General features: G+C 41.8%; 4 protein-coding genes across 4 annotated transcripts in view; 3 read left to right on the top strand and 1 right to left on the bottom strand.

Annotated features, from left to right (window-relative positions):
- The first annotated feature begins 8 nt into the window (after positions 1-8).
- Positions 9-2189, top strand: ppp1r3c2b (protein phosphatase 1 regulatory subunit 3C2, duplicate b). The gene is made up of 3 exons (XM_046036021.1): positions 9-759; positions 920-996; positions 1237-2189. The coding sequence occupies exons 2-3, from the start codon at positions 977-979 to the stop codon at positions 2096-2098; spliced, it is 882 nt and encodes a 293-aa protein (XP_045891977.1). The 5' UTR covers positions 9-759; positions 920-976; the 3' UTR covers positions 2099-2189.
- A 1126-nt stretch (positions 2190-3315) lies between these two features.
- Positions 3316-9254, bottom strand: LOC123960700 (phytanoyl-CoA hydroxylase-interacting protein). The gene is made up of 5 exons (XM_046035612.1): positions 9170-9254; positions 6703-6879; positions 5348-5522; positions 5040-5157; positions 3316-3923 (listed from the first exon to the last, which is right to left on the bottom strand). The coding sequence occupies exons 2-5, from the start codon at positions 6877-6879 to the stop codon at positions 3377-3379; spliced, it is 1017 nt and encodes a 338-aa protein (XP_045891568.1). The 5' UTR covers positions 9170-9254; the 3' UTR covers positions 3316-3376.
- A 4172-nt stretch (positions 9255-13426) lies between these two features.
- polr3d (polymerase (RNA) III (DNA directed) polypeptide D) lies at positions 13427-18291 on the top strand. The gene is made up of 9 exons (XM_046034258.1): positions 13427-13582; positions 14707-14874; positions 15012-15055; positions 15154-15308; positions 15471-15595; positions 15688-15844; positions 16067-16305; positions 16387-16539; positions 17820-18291. The coding sequence occupies exons 2-9, from the start codon at positions 14713-14715 to the stop codon at positions 17934-17936; spliced, it is 1152 nt and encodes a 383-aa protein (XP_045890214.1). The 5' UTR covers positions 13427-13582; positions 14707-14712; the 3' UTR covers positions 17937-18291.
- A 604-nt stretch (positions 18292-18895) lies between these two features.
- LOC123959915 (glycerol-3-phosphate acyltransferase 4) overlaps positions 18896-23108 on the top strand; it is a 14678-nt gene continuing 10465 nt past the window's right edge. Inside the window, exons 1-4 of the mRNA XM_046034261.1 lie at positions 18896-19080; positions 19856-20466; positions 22444-22513; positions 22623-22923. Coding sequence (XP_045890217.1) covers positions 20299-20466; positions 22444-22513; positions 22623-22923 — 539 coding nt within the window. The 5' untranslated portion in view covers positions 18896-19080; positions 19856-20298. The remainder of the gene's footprint in view (positions 19081-19855; positions 20467-22443; positions 22514-22622; positions 22924-23108) is intronic.

Genomic DNA, 23108 nt, shown 5'->3' with positions numbered 1-23108 from the left:
TGGGCAAATCCTGACCAGTATAACACTGAGACTGGAAGAAGGTCCCTAAGTTTAGTGTCCACATAAATCTCAGTAACTCTGGGACTTTGATGTGTCTTACGTTTCTTGTAACTCAATATTCACACATACTTGGATTGATTCTTGAATAGCTTCCTCTGTCAGATGACTAGCATGCTGGGAGATGTTTGTAATCTGTCCCTCCTCAGCGTCACACATACGGATGGACTGCGGGACTGCGATCCCTTCAGGAAAAGGGCCAGCTTGCAGAGGTCTTGGATCCGGGCCCAGGGCTCAGTGGGATCTGTGTCAATTGACAGGTCTGAGAATAGAGCTTGGGATGACTGGAATAGTTTCCACAATGCAGAGTACAATTGCATGCGGTGTACCTGTATGTACTTCAATGCCATGTCGACACTGGACGCAGATCTAAGTTGACAGCACAGAGATGTGATTTTACATAAATCTTCACAGCTGACATGCTGGTGTAATAACACTTATTTTGTCTTGACAGTCAAATATGTATTTGAGTTGAGCAGAAGTAGCACCTAAGTTTAAATGTAAAGACTGTTACTGTACAATTATGTGAAATAAGTTTTATTGGCATATCCACAAGGCTGATTGGTCAGGAGAGCAGAGAGGGTGGAGTATACAACATGACATCTTAACTGAGGTAGTATAAATAGGATCCTGTGCCACATCCTCCTGCGGGCAAAGGGATGACTGAGAGTAAAGACAACGACTTGCTGCTTGTGGAAGTTTGTAAGTAAGATATTAAAAAGATATTTGAGGCTAATGGATTTTTTGTGAGATCATTATTGCAGAATTGCAATGACGATGCAAAACAATGATTTTTCAGTCTATCAAAATACTTCTGTACTTCTACTACCTGTTGTAACCAACATTTTCTCCTGTTTTCTAGAACTCCAACCAAACATTGAGGGCACTATTCCTCAACACTCAAAGGCAGACTACCAGTATGGAGATGGCCAGTACAACGTAAGCACTTGATGCAAACTTAAGTGGTGATTCTGCAGCTGTGGGGTGCATTATCTAGCATCACGTCTTCAATTGTTATCAATAATTGAGGGGCAATTGGAGTTACTACCACATTTTTGTTATCATGTCAGCTTAATTTTGTGGTGCATTTCTTAACATCACCGTTACAGTATATACAAAGATTTAACCACATTTCTAGGGCAGGAGTCTTTACTGAAATCACTGTTTATCTCTTGCAAGTGTCCTGCCACTGGTTGGCCTCAGGTCAACGGCCCAGTCAGCAGGACTCGCGGAGATTGCTGTTAGGCTGTGCTTGAACCAAAGTAAACAACTGTGTCCTCATGTTTGGGTTCCCATCCTGAAGCCCCAGCGCCCTTGCATCCGTCCTCCAGTTTCAGATCAGCTATCTGCTGACATTTTGAGCCAAGCCTTTCTGACCCACCCTCTCCCATCTTTCTTGGATGACTTGGATGATGAGGTTTCTCTCCCAGTCAAGAACAAACACGTGGTTTTCGCTGACTCACAGGGGTTGTCTCTAACAGCAGTGCGAGTGTTTTCCGATGAAGAGGAGCAGTCTGACCTCGACCTACTGCCGTCGCTGCAGGGTTTGGGAAGCATGACAGAGGATGGCTACAGCTGCACTGTCAGCACCTGCTGCCCAGGAACGCGGTTAAAACTGGGCTTCCCGCAGCCCTCTGCAGATTTCCAGGCCTTTCGTGCCAAACTGTCACAGAGCATGGTTATCCTAGAGAACTGCAGTGTCACTGAACAGGCCCTCCAAGGTACCGTCCGAGTCAAGAACATCAGTTTCCAGAAGGAAGTGCGTGTACGCATCACCTTTGACTCGTGGCAGAGCTACAGAGATGTGCCCTGTCTATACCTGCAGAAACGCTTCGGTGGGCCTCAGACAGACATCTTTGAATTTGACATAACCATTCCTAAAGTGTTAGATGCAAAAAGGAAGATAGAATTCTGTTTAAGTTATTTACCAGGAGGGCAGAGCGAGCCTTTTTGGGACAATAACAACGGAAAGAATTACAGCATTGCTGTGTGTGTGAGCTCACATATCTGTTGCGGGAAGAAGGATTTTTGTCATACATAACACATTGCTTCTGGATAAGATGAGGTGTATATTTTTTTATTACATTTGCATTGTTTTCACTATGTATTGGTGCTTTTATTTTCATAAATGTTTTGACATCAAAGTTACTGCTTTGTATGAAAAACATCTTTAAAACATTTCAGTTTTGTTGCATTCAGTTTTCTTGTCCAGCTTTCTTTCACATTCGGCATCAAATGGGTGGCCTTTTTTTTTCAGTCCACACTCTTGTCATGTCCTACATTTTGGCCACTCACTAGCACATGCATTACTGTCCTGCACAAGGGAGGGGTCCCCTTTCCATTTGGGCATTTCTGGGATTCCCATATAGGTCAGAGATTATTGGGTGGGGACAAACAGAAGCCCCATAGCCAGAGGGAAGCTAATCTTAGCTCAGCCCTGTTTATGGAGCCAGGGCTTGCTGTCAGATACTGATTGCAGGGAACTTTGTGATACCATCTTCCCCATTACCTTCCTCCTAAAATCCAAACACACTCAGCGGCCTTGCTTTCATTGTTACATTGCACCATATTTTTCTGCAGTAAAGGTCTGTCGTGCAACATTTAGACACTGTCATTAATCATTACAATGAATTTCCTAATCATAACTCTACAATTATTTATCAAGCATTAAAGTATTTGGCAAATTCTTATTATTAAACATTTGGTGATAATATGTCTTTTTTTTAAAGACTGAACATTGGCAGTGATTTTGTAGAGAGAGCATCAGAAGCAGTAGAAATATTTATGATAAAACCATCAACTTATAAAAGGGGCATGCTTATGGCGTTTGCACTTCCAGGTTGTATCAAACACAAATTTCTGAAAGAAAGCACATCAAACTAGTACAGCGTAACAAAAACTCTTTAGAAAAACATTTAAGTTTTGAAAACGTTATCCAGAAAATGCCACAAAGTAACCAGAGAGCACAGGTGACAGGTATCAGCAAATAAAGGAGCACAGATTTTCTTCACTCTTCTAAAGCTTATCATGTCATGGATAGATGTTTACTGTGTTATATAACGTCTCTGGTTATATCCAGCTGTGATCATGATGAAGTTCTGCGAAGCACTCTGTAAAAGTCTTCTATTTAAAACTCACTACTCTAGTCAGGCAGGAGGGAGGAGGGACAGCAGCATGCACTCACCCCGAGAGGTGGGCTGTTTCCACTGTGTTCTGACCTTCACATGATGGGGTCCACTGTTTTATCTTGTGCAGCACTCTGTCTTTCAGTATTGTAGGCTCACACACCCCCAGGTCTGTCCTACATCAGCATCTTCCCTCAGCGTCCCACACTGATGTTGCACACTTTGCAGCTTGGGTCTTTTTTGGCGTTGGCTGTGGTTTGACTCTTAAGCTGGTGGTGGCCGCTGATCCGCTCCACACTGCCCTGATCCAAATGAACCGGCTCGGTGAAAAGCACCTCAAGGATGACGTCACTGGCATGGCAGTACAGAGGCTCCTCCCCCGGCCTCTGGGGGGCAGTGTATGTGAGGAAGGGGTTGGAGGCCAAGTCCAGCATAGGGAGACGGGTGCGACAGAAGGTGTCTCCCTCTGAGCCAACAGGGGCCAGCACCAGCACCACGTAGTGATAGGCTGTGTACATACAGTAGAAGTCTGCAAAGTACAGGCTGATGTTGGGGTTCAGCAGGTGCCCAGCAGGGATCTGGAAACGCAAGGGGCCATATGGGGAGTCTTTGGGAGGGAGGCCTGTATCAAACTCTGTGTTGCAGCTGAAGAAGACTCCTTGCAGTTTGCCGTTGATAGGAGAACCATGACTCCCACTGCTGTCTTTTAGGGCTGGACGCATCAGGGCTCCACATTCCCTTCTAGTCCAAGATATTAAAAACAAATATTATATAGTATTAGTATCATACTAAAGGAATAATTTGACTTTTTGCATACCTGCCAACATTTAGGTTTGAAAATATGGGAGTTTATTTGAAACAGTTCAGTCCAACAAACTTAAATTTGCAGGCGTGCCTGTGCAGAGACCAGCTGCACCCCCCAGGTTGCAGTGACAGATGGGTTGAAATTGTATGTAATGTGTGTGTGTAGATTGTGTTTCATAGACATTCAAAACTTGGATCAGCGTATGGCGATTATTCCTAATATAGCTTGAGGGCCATGCAAATTGCGGGAGTTTCCCGGGAGAAACAACTAAATGGGAAGGCGCCAGGTGATGGCCTTGAAATACAGGAGAAACCCGAGAAAACAAACAGGAGTGTTGGCAGCAATGGCAGGTGTGCATCGTGGGATTTGGACTTTTTAGATGTGGGTTTAATGAGAAAATGGATACCACTCCACTACCACATGTCTGCACGCTAAATATGAAGCTACAGCAAGCAGGCGGTTAGCTTAACTTAGCACAAAGACAGAAAACGTTCAGCTAGCCTGGCTTTGTCTAAAAGGTAACAAAATGTGCCTACCAGCACCTCTAAAGTTTGTTCAATTAGTACAAAAAATAATGTGTAAAACTTTTGTGGTTTCACAGATGTGCTTAGCCAGCAGCAGTAACTTCCTGAAGTCTCTTCACCGTGTCAGTCAACCACTGGAGACCAGTAGGTAACCCCCCATAAAATGCCAACATGCTGTTACTTCATTTATGTAGGAATTAAACAAACGAGATTTAACATGTTAATTAAGGGAGTTATAAAGGTGCTGGTAGGTTGAGGGGAGTGAATGAGGGAGTTAGTGTTTATATCTGTATATGTATGTATGGGTTTTTTTCTGTCAACATGAAACCAAACTTTTTTTTCACAAAACAAAAGATTAATTAAGGGAGCTATAGAGGTGCTGGTAGGTTGATTGTAGACAGAGCCAGGCTAGCTGTTTGCCTGTTAACTGCTTGCCATAGTCTGTTTTGACAATAATAATAATAATAATGGAATTGCTACTGGAATTGCTTCATGTATACAACAAAGAGATAAATTTGCAGCACTGACCTGACGTTGTCAAAGTAGTCTGGGTGCTGGTTGCGATAAAACACAGAGAATTTCAGCAGCCTCCCAGCAGAGCCCTTGGCCTTGTCGAGAAGCTGCTGTAGGTGTTCCATGGCATAGTCTGCAAAGTAATCATGTGAAAAACTCTGCACGACTTTGAAATGCTAATGATCACCAGGTGATGAGACACAATTGTTTTGTTTTTTTCTTCTTTGCCAGTTTTCTGTCCTTATCTTGTTTTACTTTGGTCAAAGCTGTCATACTCTATACATTATCAGTGTTATTTTAGCTGTCAGACATGCATGTTGTACCTCCGGTGCAGAACTCCACCACCTGGCTCCACTCTGACACCAGGTAGTCACCATCTGGCTGTCGGACAGCAGTTTGGACAGCAACACAGTACTCTGTCCGCGGGCTGAGGAACCAGTGGCCCCTTACTGCCATAGGAAGAGGCACAGCCTTGGCCACCAGCTTGGTCGGCACATCCTGGAGGACAAAGCAGGTAGGAGTTGACATCAGGGACAGGATGCAAGGCTTGAACAGGCTGCTGTAAGTTTACTTTAAATTTGAAACAAAGAAATGCTTGACCATTTCCCTCCATAAACATTGCCTTATTAGCATGATATCCCACTTCAAGGCCAAGCTGCTGTATCTAGGATACATCTAATCAAATCAGCGGCTTTGTTTTGGCCATGGCCTCTACGAAGCACAGCTAATTACTAAGGGCTCAGAGGCCGATATATCCATGGCAACATCTCTGATGCAAGTTTGTTTTTGCCACTTTCTGTATCAGAGAGAAAAAACATCTCCATTCAGGAACAACTCATCTGCATCCTACCAACAGCACTTTTTTAGCTATTGAATGCCAGCTGCAATAATAGGCCATAATTAAATATCTGAAATGAAGGGAGATCATACATATTAGGCTTCAGTTACTGGAGCTAAATTTAGACACCAAATTGATCACGCTAATAATAATTTGTGGGCATTCAACTAATATAAAAAAGCTAAAATGTTTCCTTTAGCAACATTTAAACAAGACTAAGAATCTATAGCCATGTTGGCAATACAAAGTACAGTTGAGGCTGATGGAAATTGTATTAGTTCTAATTAGATACACAGACCGAATTTGTCATGCTTGATATTAATTGACATTTGTTAAAATAAAAAAGATAAACCCTTACATCGCTGCCTTATGTCTGTGGTGTATGAAATTAGCTTAATTTGTTAACATGAGAACGATTCTGTGTTGCAGATGAATGTGTCAGTTTTTGTCCACTTTAAGAGGAAGTGAGTCACTGGCCTGAAGCTGTTGACTGCACTCATTTTCTTTTTTCGCCTGTATTGGAAGTGACTGAAAGGGCGCAACCGCTGTTTTCTGTGTCCACACTAATGCAGAATATCACAAAGCAGTTAGACCCATCTGTTAACCCAACTAAACCTCAACAAAATGCACATTTCCCTCTCTCATTTAGTCCGTCCTCTATTAAAGAAAGGGCACAGAGTACACGGCGTCTTCACCAATCCTATGGTGAAAACTGATTGGTGTGAATCTGGAATATGAACAAAGACAGCAAAGCAGGAGACACATTGACTGGATAGACAGATACAGGCAAAGGCTAGAGGAAGGGACAGAAGGTGATGCAGTATTTTCAGATTGTCAGACCCTGTGTTTAAAGCGGTTGGGGTCTCTGCTCTCTTTGCGGCTCAGGTCAATGAAGAAGTGTGTTGCTCTGGCAGTGTCCTCAGGGGTCATATCCCAAATGATGCGGAAGGAGTCACAGGTCACCTCACAAATCTGTATATTGCAGGGGGTGGAGAGAGGGGCGTCCATTTCTGTCATCTGCCATTAAACCAAGAGATAAAAGAGGAGAGTTAGCTAGAATGTAATCTGGGACAGTAATACCAGGCAGGAGAATGGCAACATCTGGTAAGGGAGATTAAATTGTATCTCTAAGAGCTTCAAAGTGGGCACTGCACAGCAGTGCAGAAACACCTCAAACTGAATCCAATTAACCTTTCATTTAAGGATTTATATCAGGGTTTTTTATTCACTATCTTTTCTCCCCCCCCCTTCCACTTTTCTTGCTAGACATTTCCCATCATTGCACAACCTGATACGCTCCCAGCTGAGTGACTGGCCCTGACTCTGCTTCCCCTGTGCATTTCATAATCCACCTACAGCACTCTCTCAGCAACCATGCACTCCCTTCTCCTGTAAATCTCCAGGAGGGGGGGTCACCAACAAAAGCAACAGTCAGCAGCAATTTCAGGTAAAGGTAACTTGTTCCTCCTCGATGAAGTGTATGCCTTCTTTTCAAAACAGCTGAGCAAGTGAAGTCCTTGCAGCTCAAGGGAAATCTTCCAGCAGCTATTACGTTGTTTGGGCAGAAATGGGGAAGGTTTAAGTAGGTATCAGCAGCAGGTGATGTATGATCATATTTCCTTTGTTGTCCATCAGTGATTCGATCCTGGCTGCTGCAAATAGCCCTGAGTGCCAGGCTGGGGGCAATCTGTTGGTTAGCCTTTGTTTGTGTTTGATTAGCTGTCACCTTCTCTCTCATAAAATGATGTCTCTGCAGTGTGTGCACAATGGTCACCTTCTTTTACCCTTAGACTATGTCTATTCCTCTATAGTTTACTTGTAATTTTCATCCATCTTAAATTTGTTATTGCAATCGTCCCCTCCAGTATTGCTTGCTGGTCTTTTAAAAAGCATTTTCTTTATTTCTCTGGAATTCCCGCATCTCAACAGCAGCGGAGCACATGGCATGTTTTCCTCATTAAAGTCGCTATCACAGTGAGCATATGCTAAATCACAGATCTGCCTCAAAATAACCTAGCAGTTTAGCACAAGACAGTCGTAACTGTGTCTGTGGGATCCTACAGATGCCTGCTGTAGTGTCATTGTTTGACTGTGAGGTCCGGTAAGGTGCTCTCCAGTCAGTATGATGGACAGTCTGCAGCAGCTCATTAAAGCCTGTGAAGTGTGAAATTTGTGCGGTAGCTCGTTCACACGAGGGCCAGGGGAGAGAGCCGTTGCCTCACGCACGTGTGTTTCCACGCGTCTGTTTTCCAGCTGCTGTTCTCGTTTCTTACCGTGGTGCCTTTTCAGAGATAGAATCTGGGGCAAGGGGAGATTCTCACAGGACAAGTCATCAAAACCCTGTGTCTGTGTGTGTGCTCCACTTTTGGATCTTATACATGTGGACACAGTTCAAACGCAGGTTTCCATATCATTCACACAATCCCATTGCCCTCATTTATAAATCAGCCTGTAAAAAGAAATGTGAGCCAATTATCTTTGCCGCAAAACTAGCTTTGATAGCCAGTTACTTCAAATCAGGCAACTGGGTCTAACTAATAATTATAACAAGGACTCACATCATGAATTATAGAAATGTGTACATTGCGCTGTTAGTGCTCAGTTACAATTCTTACACTACAGAGATGTTATCTCTGTGAGACAACATCATGAAAGAAGCTGCTACATTCATGCATATGAAGCAGGGCACAGCAACTCTGTTGTTTAAAGTCATTTTTATTTCTTCTTCCAGGGAGAATACTTTAAAACACTTTTAGATGGCTGCACGGGGGAGGAAGAAGAGGTGCAATTCCCTCATTATTCAAACTAAAGGGGGTGAACTGGCCATTACACACAATGAAACACTAAAAAAACATTGTGTGAAGTTCAATAAATAAGCTGTTAAATGGAGATAGTGTGTGACTAACACAGTTTGACGCACTGCACCCCCATGCACAATTAAACCAAGCATTAAAATGTTGGAAAATGAGCATCTATCGTACTACAATATCCAGTCAATGCTGTTGTATGAAATCTCCTCTCAGTCTCATGTGAAATGGCAGTGGCGGGATGTAATAAAAGTCATCACACATGCATGTGTACATCAGCTGCATAACATGCAAATCAAAACTCATGCATGAACACCCCGACTGCTGTATTCATCTGACACGTCTTATACTACTTGAGAAATGCACAAATGAAACGCACCATCACAGCATCAGATTATTTGATCTCCACAACTTCACACGCCAGGAGTACAATTACAATAGATTTATTTTCTGAGCACTACAAGCATCTGTAAGTCGGCTGATTTAGAAGAATTCCTTACTTGTATGAGGCTCAAATTTGCGATGAGAGAAGATTATAGCCGGGGTGAATTTTACTGTCTTCTTCTTCCGCTTTCTGACTTGCCTCCTCTGCTGCAGTCGATGATGGATCCCCCAGGAAAACTGATTAGGAGGTGAAACGAACGCACAGGCTCCTCTTTCTCTCTTTCTGTCTCTCCTTCTCTCCGTCTGTTTCTCGCTCACTCTCTGTGTCACACAAACACTCTAACACCCCCCCCCACACACACACTCACACACACACACCCATACACCCACCTCCCGCCCTCCCCACTCCCAGTCTCTTTTTCGCTCTGGGCTCTGAGGATGATGTTTACTTGACTCATATATGCAGCCGCACAGGATGAATTAAAACCTAAAAGGAGCAAAAAGTGAGAATTTTCCAACTGGAGTGTGACCACAGTGAGACACTCAGTCAACCTCACTGTGTTATCGCCAAGCAATCATACTAAACACATCGCTTGCCAGTGAGGCTGCCCTGTGGCACAAAATCCACACACACTAATATAGACTGAACACTTAGCTGCTTGCACACATGTCACCTCTCAGATATGGAGACTATATGGACATGAGGGCTGTGATAAATAAAATGAAGCACACGCTCCACTGGCCACTGAATATTAAAAAGAGATTATCCTGAGTGATGCCCCAGTAAATTACATAGAGCACCATCAAAACCTCAAAAAATATACATGTGCCAACTGTTATGCCATATGGACTAACTCCACAGGCCATCTCCCCCCAACCCGTCCGGAGGCGAGGGATGCCACTATGTAAGTCCAGAGTAAGCAGATTTCCACTGGCATTCATTTTCAGAGGGATGTTTTTGTGCTTGTTCAACCTCACGGGGCAACTTAATTTAGGATTTTATTAAAGATTAAAGAGACCCTTCCCAGATTAATGGCTATAATCTACTGCTAAAACATTGGATATGGTCATAGAATAAAGACAGATAACAAAGGGATAAACAGATGGTGAGCTTGCAGTCCTTTCACAATCACATAGTATTTGTATTTGAAAAATGACAGCGATATATTGCCATAATTCGACAGACTGTGTGCAATATTGAAAAGCTTCATTTATTTCTGCCCTGCCGCAGATAAGTGATACCCTCAGAGTGTAATTAAACTGCAATCAGCCATCATTAGTCATGCCATGACAGTCTGCCTCTGTCCAAAAAACCCTCTCAGTTGCAGAGGTGGGAATAGCCAGTTGGCTGGAGGAAGGCTATCTGTGTCTGTTGAGAAGAAAATTTGGAAGCCATTTGTGATGTCCTAAGGACAATATCCCTTGTATTTCAATGAAGCCTAAATATTAGCACATCAGAACATTTTCCAAAATGTTTCGTGTATTTATTCATCACAACCCACCCTCTGCCTATCAGGAGACCTACCCCAAGGTCCATGCCTTATCAGCAGGACCAGACACCACCAGGTTGTGGTGGATGATGGCCTGGGGAACCAGAATAGTCTGAAGCAGGATTTATTTCTCCTTCTTCTTCCTCAGGCCTGACATGTGCGATGGTCCCAAAAGACTTGCGCTTTATAGATGTTTTAGTATCATATTTGCATTTCTTCGTCTGAATCTGTATGCACCAAATTTATCTACACATTTCACAAATAGCTTAATGCTGACTTGATGTTTATGGACATAACATGAGCAAAATCTTCTTTGGGTACATGGATGAGTGTCTCTTGACCCCATTTTCAACCATGAGTAGGCTATCTACTGACACACTTTGGTGTACATTTGCAAAAGTATCACATATTCAAAGAAAAAAGCTGGGGAATGTATCTACAGTTAATTATAGGCTATGTTGCCCTAATGATGTAGCTTCAGCGCTATCTTACATGTTGCTGTTAAGTAATGCAATTTTCTGATTTTATTAGACTTCCTGTAGAACTTGAGCTACAAGAAGGGAATAGTGAATGCTTCTACCTGTTCGCTCGTCATAATTTCATGACCAAAATGTTTAGCAGTTGTGTAGATTGGAAGAATGGCCATTTTCCTCTGTCACGCTCAGGGTGGGAAACTCAAATGCTTTTATCAGAAGGATAATGTCGTCCTTATTGTTTGTAAGATTCATGTTCTGCATTAATGTGATTGCAGTCATTTACATCTCACTGTATGCAGGATATAGTTAATAAGATATATGAAACTCTGTACTGATTTAAAAATGTGATTTTTTTTTTTTAATAACATGTATGTCGATACTAGCTCACAGGGGGATTAGGGGCAATGAAATTGTGGATGCCTTAGCAAAACAGGCTCTGAAATATGAGGATATCATGGACATGTCACACAATCTAAAGCAAAAGGAATAATCCAAAAAAACAATCACATCACACACATCATTAAAAAGTGGCAGCACGGTTGGAATACAGGAAACGCAGGACGACACCATCATGCAGTACAGCGAGAGGTGGGCACAGTGAGCGCAGCGAAAAGAAGCACCAAAGAGGACAACATATTGACAAGGCTGAGGATGTACTATACTAAATAAAACACTGCACTTAATAAACAAACATTATTTGACTACGCAAGCACTGTTAAATAGAGTAATCTGTAGAGCATGTCATTTTTCACTGCCAAAAGTACTCTCAAGAATGAGAAACAGTAAAGGGGGAAGGAAAGGAGGCTTGGACACAACAATGGCAGCTCCCATGGATACATACATTTTAAATGGTAAACCTTAAACTAAAAGGCAAAGTATTAAATTAAAATAATACATACGCCTACTATCAAATAGTAAAACTTGTTCTGGATGTAAATTTATATAGAAATATTTTTTCAATGTTATTAGAATCAATCTCTGAAAGTCATCTTCTCTACCCAAAAGTTATTCAGGAAAATGTTAAAAATGCCCAGAAATATGAAAAGATTTCAAAATATAGCTTACAACTTTTGCTGACTTTTGAGGATTACCAACTAATGTAGCTAGAAGGATACACAGTTAATTAGTAACCTATATTATATTTTAATAAAATCCTTTGAATTAACACCAAGTGCACTGCTGGGGGTGCCATGTTTACTGTTTGCATTTAGCGCCATGCACCACCAGGTAGGGATCGATACTGACGTGTCGACGCTGTGTCAAGATCCCGAAGCACAGACGTTTCGAAACACTGCTCCAAAGCGTGGTTCAAAACGACAATGTCACGTGACCATAGTGAAGCGAGGCTTCGGTGCTCAGCCCCAAAACAGCTGAATATTTCTGAATACAATTCTTGACATATAACAAATGTGAGACATTGATCCACTTTCATTTATCATTCTTGAATCAACTTAAACTTTACTCAGTTACAGATTTTTAATCCATTACACCTCATAACTGCCTGCACTCATTATTATTAATTATTACACTAGGGCCTATAGCTTTCCTGCTAATTACACCCTTGTTAATATGTTACTGGAGCCTATAATACTGTAGATATCCACATTTATTATTAGGCTATATTCTTAGATTTGTATACTTTATTATATTCTCTACTCACTAACTTCAACTACCTATTATTCCTATTCCTTTTCCCGTCTTGCCAGTATCTGCAACAAAGACTTCACCGTCGGGGGTCAATAAAGTACTATTCCGATTCTGAACATAAATAAGTTGTCTCTATGGGGCAGTGGTTAAGACATATGCCTTTGGTGTGTGACCTGGGTTAGATTCCCACTGTGATACACGTGTCCCTGAGCAAAACACTTTACCCCTAGTTGCTCCCAAAGTGCGCCCATAGCAATTGGGATTTGCTTTTGAGAAAAGCATCAGCTAAATGAGTGACTACTTATGAAACACACAGATGTGTTTTATTTAAACACACTTTTATTGCAATCCCCATCTGCTGTCTCTGACAATCTGAAAGCGTTTGTGTGTTTGTTGTATGGTGATTTCTCCGAAATCCTGTTGGTCATGTACTGATAAGACGTGTAGAGTTGTAAACGCAGGTCAGTCATTGTTTCAAGCCATTACCAAGATGTGTCGATATCAAAAGTGACCAGTAGGTGTCCCCGTGGAGACCGGTGTCGAAGTGTTTCGAAACCTCGACACAATTCCAGCACAATTGCTTCAAACGTTTCAGTGTTTCACAAAGCCTCGCTTTGCCCATCACTACCACCAGGGACCTGAAACGCTTTAAGGTCGGAAGTCGGATATTTTTTCAACTTGGAAATTTCCCAGTTCCGACCGGACCGGAACGCGGCATGCGCAAATTGAAGGCTATGCGAGACTTTCTGCGCAGGTTTGATCCGCGTAAACTCAGAGGGTGATGACACTGCGGAAGTGTCATGGCGCCGTGCATCATGCAGTGTCAGAAACAGCACTAGCAGCAAACTACTTGTAAAGACTCTTCTCTTGCAAGTTTTGAATGAACATCTAATTAGGACATCCTTATAATCATAACGTAAGTATCTGGGGAAGCATAGCGTGTCAAATGTTGTTCTCGACGGCATTAAAGTTCAATATACGTGTATTGTATCCCAGTATTCGTGTTTTGATTTGGCCACGTGTTGCTAAATTTTGCTGTTTTGATGACGAAAAATCAATAAATATTACGAGCTATGCGATATAAAATAATTTAAAGTGTTAATTTGGCCCGTACACTTAAATTGGCTGCCAGTTGATGTCACTAAGTTACAAGCGTTGCAGACCAGACGCCCTTTCTTTTAAAATAAAATTGATCTCCGTTCAGAAGAACGACCTAATGAAAATACGTAGTTGTGGATGATAAGTACTTGTATTTTTAATTTCCATGTGATTAATGTTACATTATGTTACAACAACATGTGCTGTTGTAATTAAAAACAGAGACAAATGCAAGTATTTTTTTATGATGTTGATACTGTAGATGTGTCAGGTATACATACCATGTATATGTTGTTCAATTAATTTATACAATGTTTAGGGTTTCCTTAAAGGATTCTTTTCCAGGGAGGTGTAGGTTACTCAAGTATAGCACTACTCATCCAGGCTTACCTGTTATAATAACAACCAGGGCCTGTATACTACTACCTGCTCAGAAAGACAAAAACAACCACACCATCTTTGTCATTTCATTATCTGCAAAAGAACTATGTACATTTCTATGCCAAAGAAGTCAGTATATTTATTATATAAAGTGGTCGCCTGAGTTGCAACAATGAGTGGCTGGCTGCTCCTATCCACACTTGATAGTCTCGTTAGTAAGATGACAAAATAGGTTAAAATAAGACCTGGGACCACAATCAATAGTACTTGCTTATGAATTACAGATAGATACCATACAGTTTTTCTTGAATTTACTCTATTTACAAAATCACAATATTTTAATTGAATATTAGGACTTTTGATAACAATTTTGAGAAGTAATCCTTATTATATAATGTAAAGATAATATCCAAACAAGTCTTTAAGTTTACTGCTATGCTACTGATCTTGTCCAAAACAACACTGATTAAAATAACAATGATTATCAGAATATGAATGTGAGTATTCATAATCAATCACACACATAATAAGGTTTTTATTACTTTTGCCACACGTCTCCAGTTTAGGATGGCAGATTCAGGTTCAGGCGACCCCAGTGGTCAGCGTGTGCCAACTCCTGGAGGGAGCAGTATGGGACTGCTGATGGGCCGTCGACCACCCACCGCCATCTCCACTGGCCGTCTCCCCTCAATGCGTTCTAGAGACCTCACCCTGGGAGGAGTGAAGAAGGTTCGTCCAGGAAATGTTTAAATGCGCAACCAGTCCCTCAGCCACAACACTAATGTGATCTGAAAATAATTGTAATCTAATAATAATTGTTCCAATACTTAAGTACTGTTTTTGTGTTTTTTAATTTTCTTTTTTAGAAAACGTTTACACCCAACATTATTGGCCGAAAAGCGAAAGAGGAGTAAGTTTCTAATTGACGTAGAAAGTAAAAATATGTCAGAGAAAATGGATTTAACAATTCTTCTGACAGTTGACTAATAACTTTGTCTGTCATAACAGAACAAAAGTTGAAGGCGGGCAGAGGAGAGAGAGGAGGGATGGAGATCGAGGTCGAGGTCCAAGAGATAGAGGCAGGGGCCGAGGTCGCCCAGAGGTCATCCAGTCCCACTCTATTTTTGAACAGGGGCCCGCGGAGATGATGATGAAAAAGAGAGGTAGGAGTTCAGCTGAATAACCACTCACTCTGTTCTGCTGCTTTTGGCTGATGTTGTTTGTTTTTGTTGTTGTTTTTTTAACAATGCAATTACACAGCGTTTCCCTACACATGCATAATTGTGTCTTACCTTGGTTTAAGCCAATCCCTGTATCACACACAGGGGGCTATGAAAATGAGAGAGATGCACCGAGCGTTGGACCATCACCCATCATCAATATTAAAAAGGAGAAGAGAGAGACTGAGGAAGAGACCAAAGAGATTCTGCGCAAGCTGGAGCGAGATAATGTAAGTTGCTTGATTGTCAGTCATCTTTATTAAGTAGCTTTATTTAGCATTTGCCACGAGTTTAACTCACCTTTCCAATTGCATTCTTTCAGTTTATAGACGATCCCTACCTGAGGAGTGAGCAGAGGAGCTGCCCTGTGCAGCTTCCCCTTGCTGTATCGGGATGGGGATTCAAGGAGGAGTTTACTCCTGCCGTTAAAATTGAGAAGATGGAGGACGATGGTGAACCCATGGAACCTGCAGTTGAAGGTAACTTTTGTAATTATGACAAAACTTGTTTCCTTTTCTTGGGAAGTGTTGTTTTCACAGTGTTAATATTTCGCAACAAGGAAAAACTAAAAGGTCCAGTATCTAGGTTGCAGTTTCCAGGTCAGCAGCTTGTGTTTCCAGTATTTTTAGGAAAGTTTGCAAAAGCAGGAAATAAATGTTGAGCATGCTGCTCTCTCAAAATACACATTATTCTCTCTTCAGTGAAAGAGGAAACTGACACAAAGAAGTCAGATGGAGCTTGCAGGCCGCCTCCTCTCCCTGAGCCTGAGGTTCTTCCTGACCTGCTGCATAGATGGAGTCTGAGTAAAGGGGAGGAGCTGTTCTTCATGCAGCTGCCGGACACGCTGCCCGGCCAGCCCCCCACCATAGAGCACAGGCCTGTGAAAACTGAGGTGCAGTCGGAGGACGGACAGTCTGTGCTTCTGAAAACAGAGTCTCAGGTACACTAAGTTGTTGCCTACATGTTAAATACATGATAATATTGAGGTTAAGTCTGTAAACGGTATTTTAATTTTAAACAGGAGGAGGAACATGAAGAAAACAGCTGCAATCTGAAAGACCTGCGGGAGGGTGTTGTAGGAAAGATGCTTGTGCGGAAGTCTGGCCGGGTACAACTCATACTGGGGCAAGTGACACTTGATGTGTCTCTAGGAACATCATGTGCTTTCCTTCAGGTATGACAGCAGTCTAGTCATTGACAGGTTTCTCTGTCTGTGTTTGTCTCCATACTCTTATCTGTTTCTATGGATTCTATTCTATTCGTCTTCCAGCATCTCTCTACATGCTACTCTTACAGAATAAATCATAGAATAAATATTTACTATCAGCATCTTTAAAGGGAACCTATTATGCATTCTCTTATTTTATGTCATCTATATATACAAATAATGAGGTAAATCTATGTGAAAACAATCCCTGTCAGCAAAAAGCTCAGGCTTCAGACTGCTCTGAATACTAGGTTTTCATGGATTTTATTTCACTTTCCTGTCATTATATGGTCATCTGCTCCAGGCACAACACTGCAGCTGATCAGATTGATCAGACTGATAACAGATTAAACTCACGTGTATTGTTCCCAAGTTCTGTATTAGATTTGTTTCTGATTTACCATCTAGTTCAAAATCTGTGTTAATAGTAGGTCTGACCCACAAAAAGACTATAAACACCTTCCTTCCTTTATTAGAAAGATTCTTTCTACTTTTCTGTTAGCTTTTATTATCGATACAATTAAAGTAAGAGAGAGTCAGAGAGTCTGTCAGCAAGAAATACTTTTTACATCATTAGCCCCCACATTAAAAGTTCTTGTGCTTTGGGAGAGTACCCCCCCCCCCTCCGAGTTGGGACCTTTCTGGGGTAAAGTAAAGTCCATGGAACTTAATTTAGACCCTGGTCCCTGCTGTCGAAATGCAGCGAGTTCCTCCAAAGGTTCCTAGTTCCGGGGTAAACTTTGCAGCTGTTAATCATCATTTGCATTCAGTCACACGTGAGTTGATCATTCCTGAGTGTCAGCTTTTGATTCATGAGTTAAATCATTTAAATTTCCCCTGAAACATTTAGCCTAATAAATAATTTTGAATATTAATGACACCATAATTATATTCTGGATTATTCAATGATGAATTCACAATCAGAATATCAATAAATCCAGCTGTGATCAGCTGCTGCCTTCATCAGAAACAGACTTCATGTGACCTTTTAGTGAGCTTTTAGGGAGGGGGGGCCTTAAAGAGACAGAAGCTAAAACGGCTTGTTGCAGACAGGATGAACTGAGGGGCTGCATAAAGGGCCAGTTTAAGATAAAGGAGTATAAGATAAGGCTTTTTTGAAAACTGAATCATATAAAGCTACTCTAGTGGAATCCCAGAATAAAAATATAGAGATGGAAATGGGCCTAATAGGTACCCGTTAACATTTCTGACATGCTTTTCTCTTCTTCCCCACTCTGTTTTCTCAGGAGCTGGTCTCTGTTGGTACTGAGGGAAGAACAGGCGACTTGACTGTATTAGGGAATATCAAACACAAAATGGTTTGCTCCCCAGACTTTGAGGCTCTACTGGAGAGCAGTTCTTGATGCTCATCAGAGGAGTGGAGGGCTGAGCCTCCTCAAGCCTAATAGGTGAATGCACTTGTGCACTTGACAAGAAGTTCACATTTACTGTGGACTGTCCCAGTGGAACCCGATATCCAATACAAGTATGATGGCCATTGATTGCGCTTTTGTGTTTTCAGAGTGGCTATAATAATAAATTAAAAAACACTATATAAATGAGGTTTTCTTTTCTTTTTGTGGAATAAGCATATTAATTCAGGGTTGAATGGTGTGCCAAAATTCAGTACTGTTTTCAGTTCTCTACATCTGAAATTACTTGACAAGACTGTACATGGATGTAAATGTGTGAATAAAAAAAGCTTTTGTTATTCCAGTGTGTTGGTGTCCGGTGCTTTATATTTTTGGTTCAACCAAATTAGAAAAAATAAACATGCATGACCATGCAGATAAATTTTGTTTGTTTTATTTGCTTTGGTTTAAAATATTTCTGCTGCTACCCAAATACAGTAGAGGTGAATGCCCGTTTGCTTGTGCGGAAGTGTTGGAAGAATAACATTCAGCAAGGTTATAAAGCCTCTTTCCCGCAATGCAGCTCTTCTCCCTCGTCTTCTCGCTCTTAAAACATGGTTAATTATGATTTCTGAATTGCACTAAGCCTAGCTTTTAACCGTTCATCAAAACATTGCTCTACAGCGCAGCTAGTGGTTCAAATCTTTTACAAACGAGAGGGATAGTCTGCGGACTGTGAAGGAGGGGCGTAATTTTGTAGTCTCATCAGAGCCGTTAAATATAAATAATTAAATTAGTATTTATTTTATGTATATACATTTTTTATTAAATTAGTCAGTATAGTAAATACTAGTAGTAGTAATAGTTAAATAATTGCATTTAATGGCCATGAGTCTCGCTCGCTGCAGAGGGTTCTTTTGTTACTGCATTGCAATTTTAAAATGGGATTTGTATCTTATTTCGGCCACCAGGTGTCAGGGAGGAACTGAGTGTTGTTGCCGTGGTCTGGTCTGAGGCTGATCAGGAAGGATCCGCTCGTCTTCTGCTCATGTTGTGCGCCGGGTGGAGTTTGGCTACAGTCCGCAAGACAAAGACCGATGATGTGATTGACCAGTGAAACTGTACTGTACCGGCGCTGGACACAACGTGACTGAAGGTGGGTGAACTAACGTTATTAAGTCTGTTAAACCACATGTATGTTAACTGTCGGTTAGGATAGTAACCTGTGAGATAACGTTGCTCAAAAAGGTTGGCTCAGCATTTCATGTTATACCCGGACTGTATTAGCCTTAACGTTACTCTGGAGGGCTGAGCGCAAGCTAGCTGAACGCGCTCGAGCACGCCAGGAGACAACATTCAGTATAACCGTTAGCTCGGAGGCCACGAGCTAACTTTTATTGTCCGTGTGGGTCACAGGAGTGTTGAGTCTCACGACCCACCGCTAGCTTGGGTCCATGTAAGTAACGTTACCTAGCGTTAACGTTAATTGCCCTTTGTGGGGTTTGGAGGCTGCTAAATTATCGTAGAAGTGTTGGCAGTGATGAGCCTAACGTTAGCTAACTCTATGTGGTTGTATTCGGGATGGAGCCGCTCGTTAGCCGTGCTGCTGCATCATCAGATGGGATGAGGATGGAGGGCCTGCATCTCTGCACCTTTACTGAACAGTAGCGTTGGCGTGCAAACATATCTGTCTCTTTACTGAAAATGGATACATGACCGTTAATCAACCTAACGTTAGAGGCATCCGTTTATTCTCAGAATAGCCAGAGGCTAGCATTAACGTTGCACACCGGTGTTAGAAAGTCTCTGTGTCACTATCCTCTATGTTTTTAGTCTTGCTTTATTGAACTGCACGACGTGTAACGTTACTCGTAGAGGACATATTATTGTGACATTGATCATCCTGACCGTTTGTTTGTACATCTTTGCAGGTCTGTGCAGAGCCCTTGGATCTTCCCCCAGACAAGAGAAGCGCCTGCTGTGCCCAGTTGTTTTATTGTTTACATTTCTTTCACCAGCGGGAGGCTCTGCTCAAATAGCAAAGGACATCTGCAGCAAGGACCGGCCATTATTCCATCGCAGCTGCTTGAAAGACTTGAATACCCTTTTTCTGGAATTGAATTAGCAGAGTTTTGGGACCAGATTTGATTGCAAAAATGTTGAAATTAATTAGTTTTGCCCAAGATGGCAATGCCAAAATGGTCACTTGTACTGATTCTCTATTCAGTGTGAGGAGAAGCTCCATCCCATAGTTATCTTGATGAAGGCCTTTTTCTGACAAAAGATAAGGGCCACTCGGGGCCAGGAGGTGAAGGGCTGCTCTGCCTTCCGATTTCAACTATTTAATAGATTTCATTGCTCACTGGACTTCAAGATGGCATTCTTCTTCAACCCCTTTGACAACTTGGTGTGCATCCTGCTGGGCATCTCGCTCACCGTGTGGTTCACCCTGCTGCTGGTCTTCATTATCGTGCCTGCCATCTTTGGGGTGTCCTTCGGCATCCGACGTTTTTACATGAAAACCTTGTTAAAGATTTTTGAGGTAAGAAAACGCTGCATAATGCCCCACTGCTTTGAAGTATTGAGGAAATATAGAATGTTAACTGCAGTTTGAGGGGGACCATAAATGGTTACTTTTGGGATGAAGCTGAGGATGGAGTGGAAACGCTGTATACGCACAACATAACAATATATCCAAAGGTGTGTTGCTATTCTTGCACAGTTCCCAGTTAAAATAAATTACAATCTGCTCCTTCCACACACTCTGATATTCAAATAACTGTAGTTTATAAAAGTTGTTGGCTGTGTTCTTCAAGGACAGCCCATATTTGCTCAGGTTTCAATCAACACAGGTCATTTTTGCTTCTGGAAAGCAGTTACTTGTATAAAATATAATACATTTAAAGCTGCAGTGCTGGTGAAGTGAGTTTCTAGAAATGATCTGGCTTTACATGCACACCTTAGGGCAGTGGTTCAGGCTTTATGCATGTCTTTAGCATCCAACTGAAACATTAACATCACAGCCACAGAGTCATTTTCAGTGTTATGTAACCAGTGAAAACGGTAGCAAAAACCTTGTCAGTAATCTGTGACATGGCTCCAACAACCTGGAATATTTTGTACTTATTTGTAGTTTTCACTTTCTAGAAATGAATTTGAATCATCAGAGATGGCATTAGTACATCAGCCTCATCGTGCAATGGTGTCAGTATTTACCATTTAATGGTCTCCTTACCAATTTGACTACAGACACAGTTATCCTGTTTCTCTTCAGGTGCTATCTCCGGTGCATCTTCACCAGTAAAGCTGTCATCACTTTCCAGCATGTGCCTCTGAGAGTAGATCTTGTGCCAGAAATAAATGGACCAGTGGGAGATTCCAGTAGCAACCATTAGATTTAGAGAAAATGTCAAAGGACAGATGCAGTGCAGACTGTGCGAAGCTGAAGCAATGTTTTATGGTTTTTTACTATTTGCACTTGTCTCACTACTCTCCATTTCAGGCTTGTTGAAAAATGTAATGTTTATCTTGGGCATGATAAGATCTCTTCTGAATTCATTAATTCAACACAAGGCCTACAGTGGCATTTTGTTTTTGTGACTAGCCTAGTTGTCCAAAGAGAGTTTGTGTTATAACAGCAGTGTAACAACAGTCATTCACTATTTCCTGCTTACTTAAGTTAAAAGGTATTTGTTGTTGTAAAACAACACCTGTAAAACTACATAGGGGATAAATAAGTAAAAACCTTTTTCACATGCAGCTCTGGAGCTCTCTGTGCTCCTCCTCCCCACCCAAAGAATAATAACTGTTAACTCCATGTGTACTAAACAGTGACTCAGTAATGCAACTTGTTATGACAGGATTTAAAGGTTGCTGGAAAAGTATGCAAAAGGAATGCTGTGTAGACCCCGTATAGGTGTAGGCAACATCACGCTCCCAACACCTTCCAGTCCTCCTTTCCCTGATAATGAAGAACGTGCTGTGTTTTAATGAGTTTCTTGAATGTTCAAATTTAGAAAGTCAGACATTTAAACAGTTTCATAATAGCTGCAGCTGATTTCCCCAGAAACCTTTTGCATGTTGCCCGGGCTCTCTTTTCTAAATGTTTTATGACCTTGTGACTAAGACTTACAATAAACAACTGTTATCATCAACATCTATGTTATTGTTTAATTTGTTAATCCAATACACATCTTTTTGTCAAAATCAGCGAATATCTCCTGATGGTCCGCTAGCAGTGGCTGGAGCTGCTGTGCTGGCTCTGGGAAATTGTCTCGTCCTCTCTGCATGTTAGCTTTGCAGCAACAACTGTAGAAGCGGTTTGCTAACCCACAACTTGGCTGACAGTTGTTAACTTGCTGTGTCATTGATTGCTCCGTATCATGATATTTGTCATGGTATTGAATCTCTCCAGAATAACATATCCCACCTTTTTAAATGAAACTACAAGAACAAGCTTCATTCCATGTATTTTTGGTTACTTGTATTTTTACACTCCTGTTTTGTTCTTTCTTTGTAGTGGGCCACACTTAGGATAGAGAGAGGAGCCAAAGAAAAGAATCACCACCTGTACAAACCCTACTCAAATGGTAAGATGTGCAATCAGAGTGTTTTCCTGTATGTGACGTGTATGTTCAGAAGGTGTATTTGTTTTAGAGAAGAGTTTTGCTGACATCCTGTTTTTCTGGACTGCTCCAGCTATCATTGCCAAGGAGCCCACCTCTTTGGAGGAGGAGATCAAGGAGATCCGACGGAGCGGCAGTAACAGAGACTTGGACTCGGCCTCTGAGTTTGAGATGTCTGACATCTTCTATTTTGCTCGCCGAGGAGTGGCAAGCATCATGGACGATGAGGTGACCAAGCGGTTCACTGCTGAGGAGTTGGAGTCCTGGAATCTGCTGACCCGCAGCAATAACAACTTCCAGTACATCAGCCTAAGGCTGACCGTCCTGTGGGGGTTGGGCCTGCTGATCCGCTACGGCTTCCTGCTGCCTCTCAGGTATTAGCCATGCTTTCAACATAGAAGAGTAACCCTTTCCACACAAGCTTTTAAGGAAAAACTGAACAGGTTGAGACAGGGCCTGGAATGGAAATGTAACCACTAGTACAAGTATTACAATGTCAGTAATTTAAAGCTGTTTTCAGTAATGTCTCTACTGCAGCCGCAGGAAATATGTGTCCTCC

Source organism: Micropterus dolomieu, linkage group LG21 (assembly GCF_021292245.1).
Source record: "Micropterus dolomieu isolate WLL.071019.BEF.003 ecotype Adirondacks linkage group LG21, ASM2129224v1, whole genome shotgun sequence".
Lineage (NCBI taxonomy): Eukaryota > Metazoa > Chordata > Actinopteri > Centrarchiformes > Centrarchidae > Micropterus > Micropterus dolomieu.
This window is presented reverse-complemented; position numbering and strand designations above follow the sequence as displayed.

Bases quoted from the DNA above. Each gene is read 5' to 3' on its own strand.
- ppp1r3c2b (XM_046036021.1), top strand. From the start codon at position 977: ATGGAGATGGCCAGTACAAC. The intron at 997-1,236 runs GTAAGCACTTGA...ATCTCTTGCAAG, and splicing joins ATGGAGATGGCCAGTACAAC to TGTCCTGCCACTGGTTGGCC.
- LOC123960700 (XM_046035612.1), bottom strand. From the start codon at position 6,879: ATGACAGAAATGGACGCCCCTCTCTCCACCCCCTGCAATATACAGATT. The intron at 5,523-6,702 runs GTCTGACAATCT...TTTGTCCTCCAG, and splicing joins CCAACCGCTTTAAACACAGG to GATGTGCCGACCAAGCTGGT. The intron at 3,924-5,039 runs GTCAGTGCTGCA...ATCTTGGACTAG, and splicing joins GACTACTTTGACAACGTCAG to AAGGGAATGTGGAGCCCTGA.
- polr3d (XM_046034258.1), top strand. From the start codon at position 14,713: ATGGCAGATTCAGGTTCAGGCGACCCCAGTGGTCAGCGTGTGCCAACT. The intron at 15,056-15,153 runs GTAAGTTTCTAA...CTGTCATAACAG, and splicing joins GGCCGAAAAGCGAAAGAGGA to AACAAAAGTTGAAGGCGGGC. The intron at 16,540-17,819 runs GTATGACAGCAG...CTGTTTTCTCAG, and splicing joins CATCATGTGCTTTCCTTCAG to GAGCTGGTCTCTGTTGGTAC.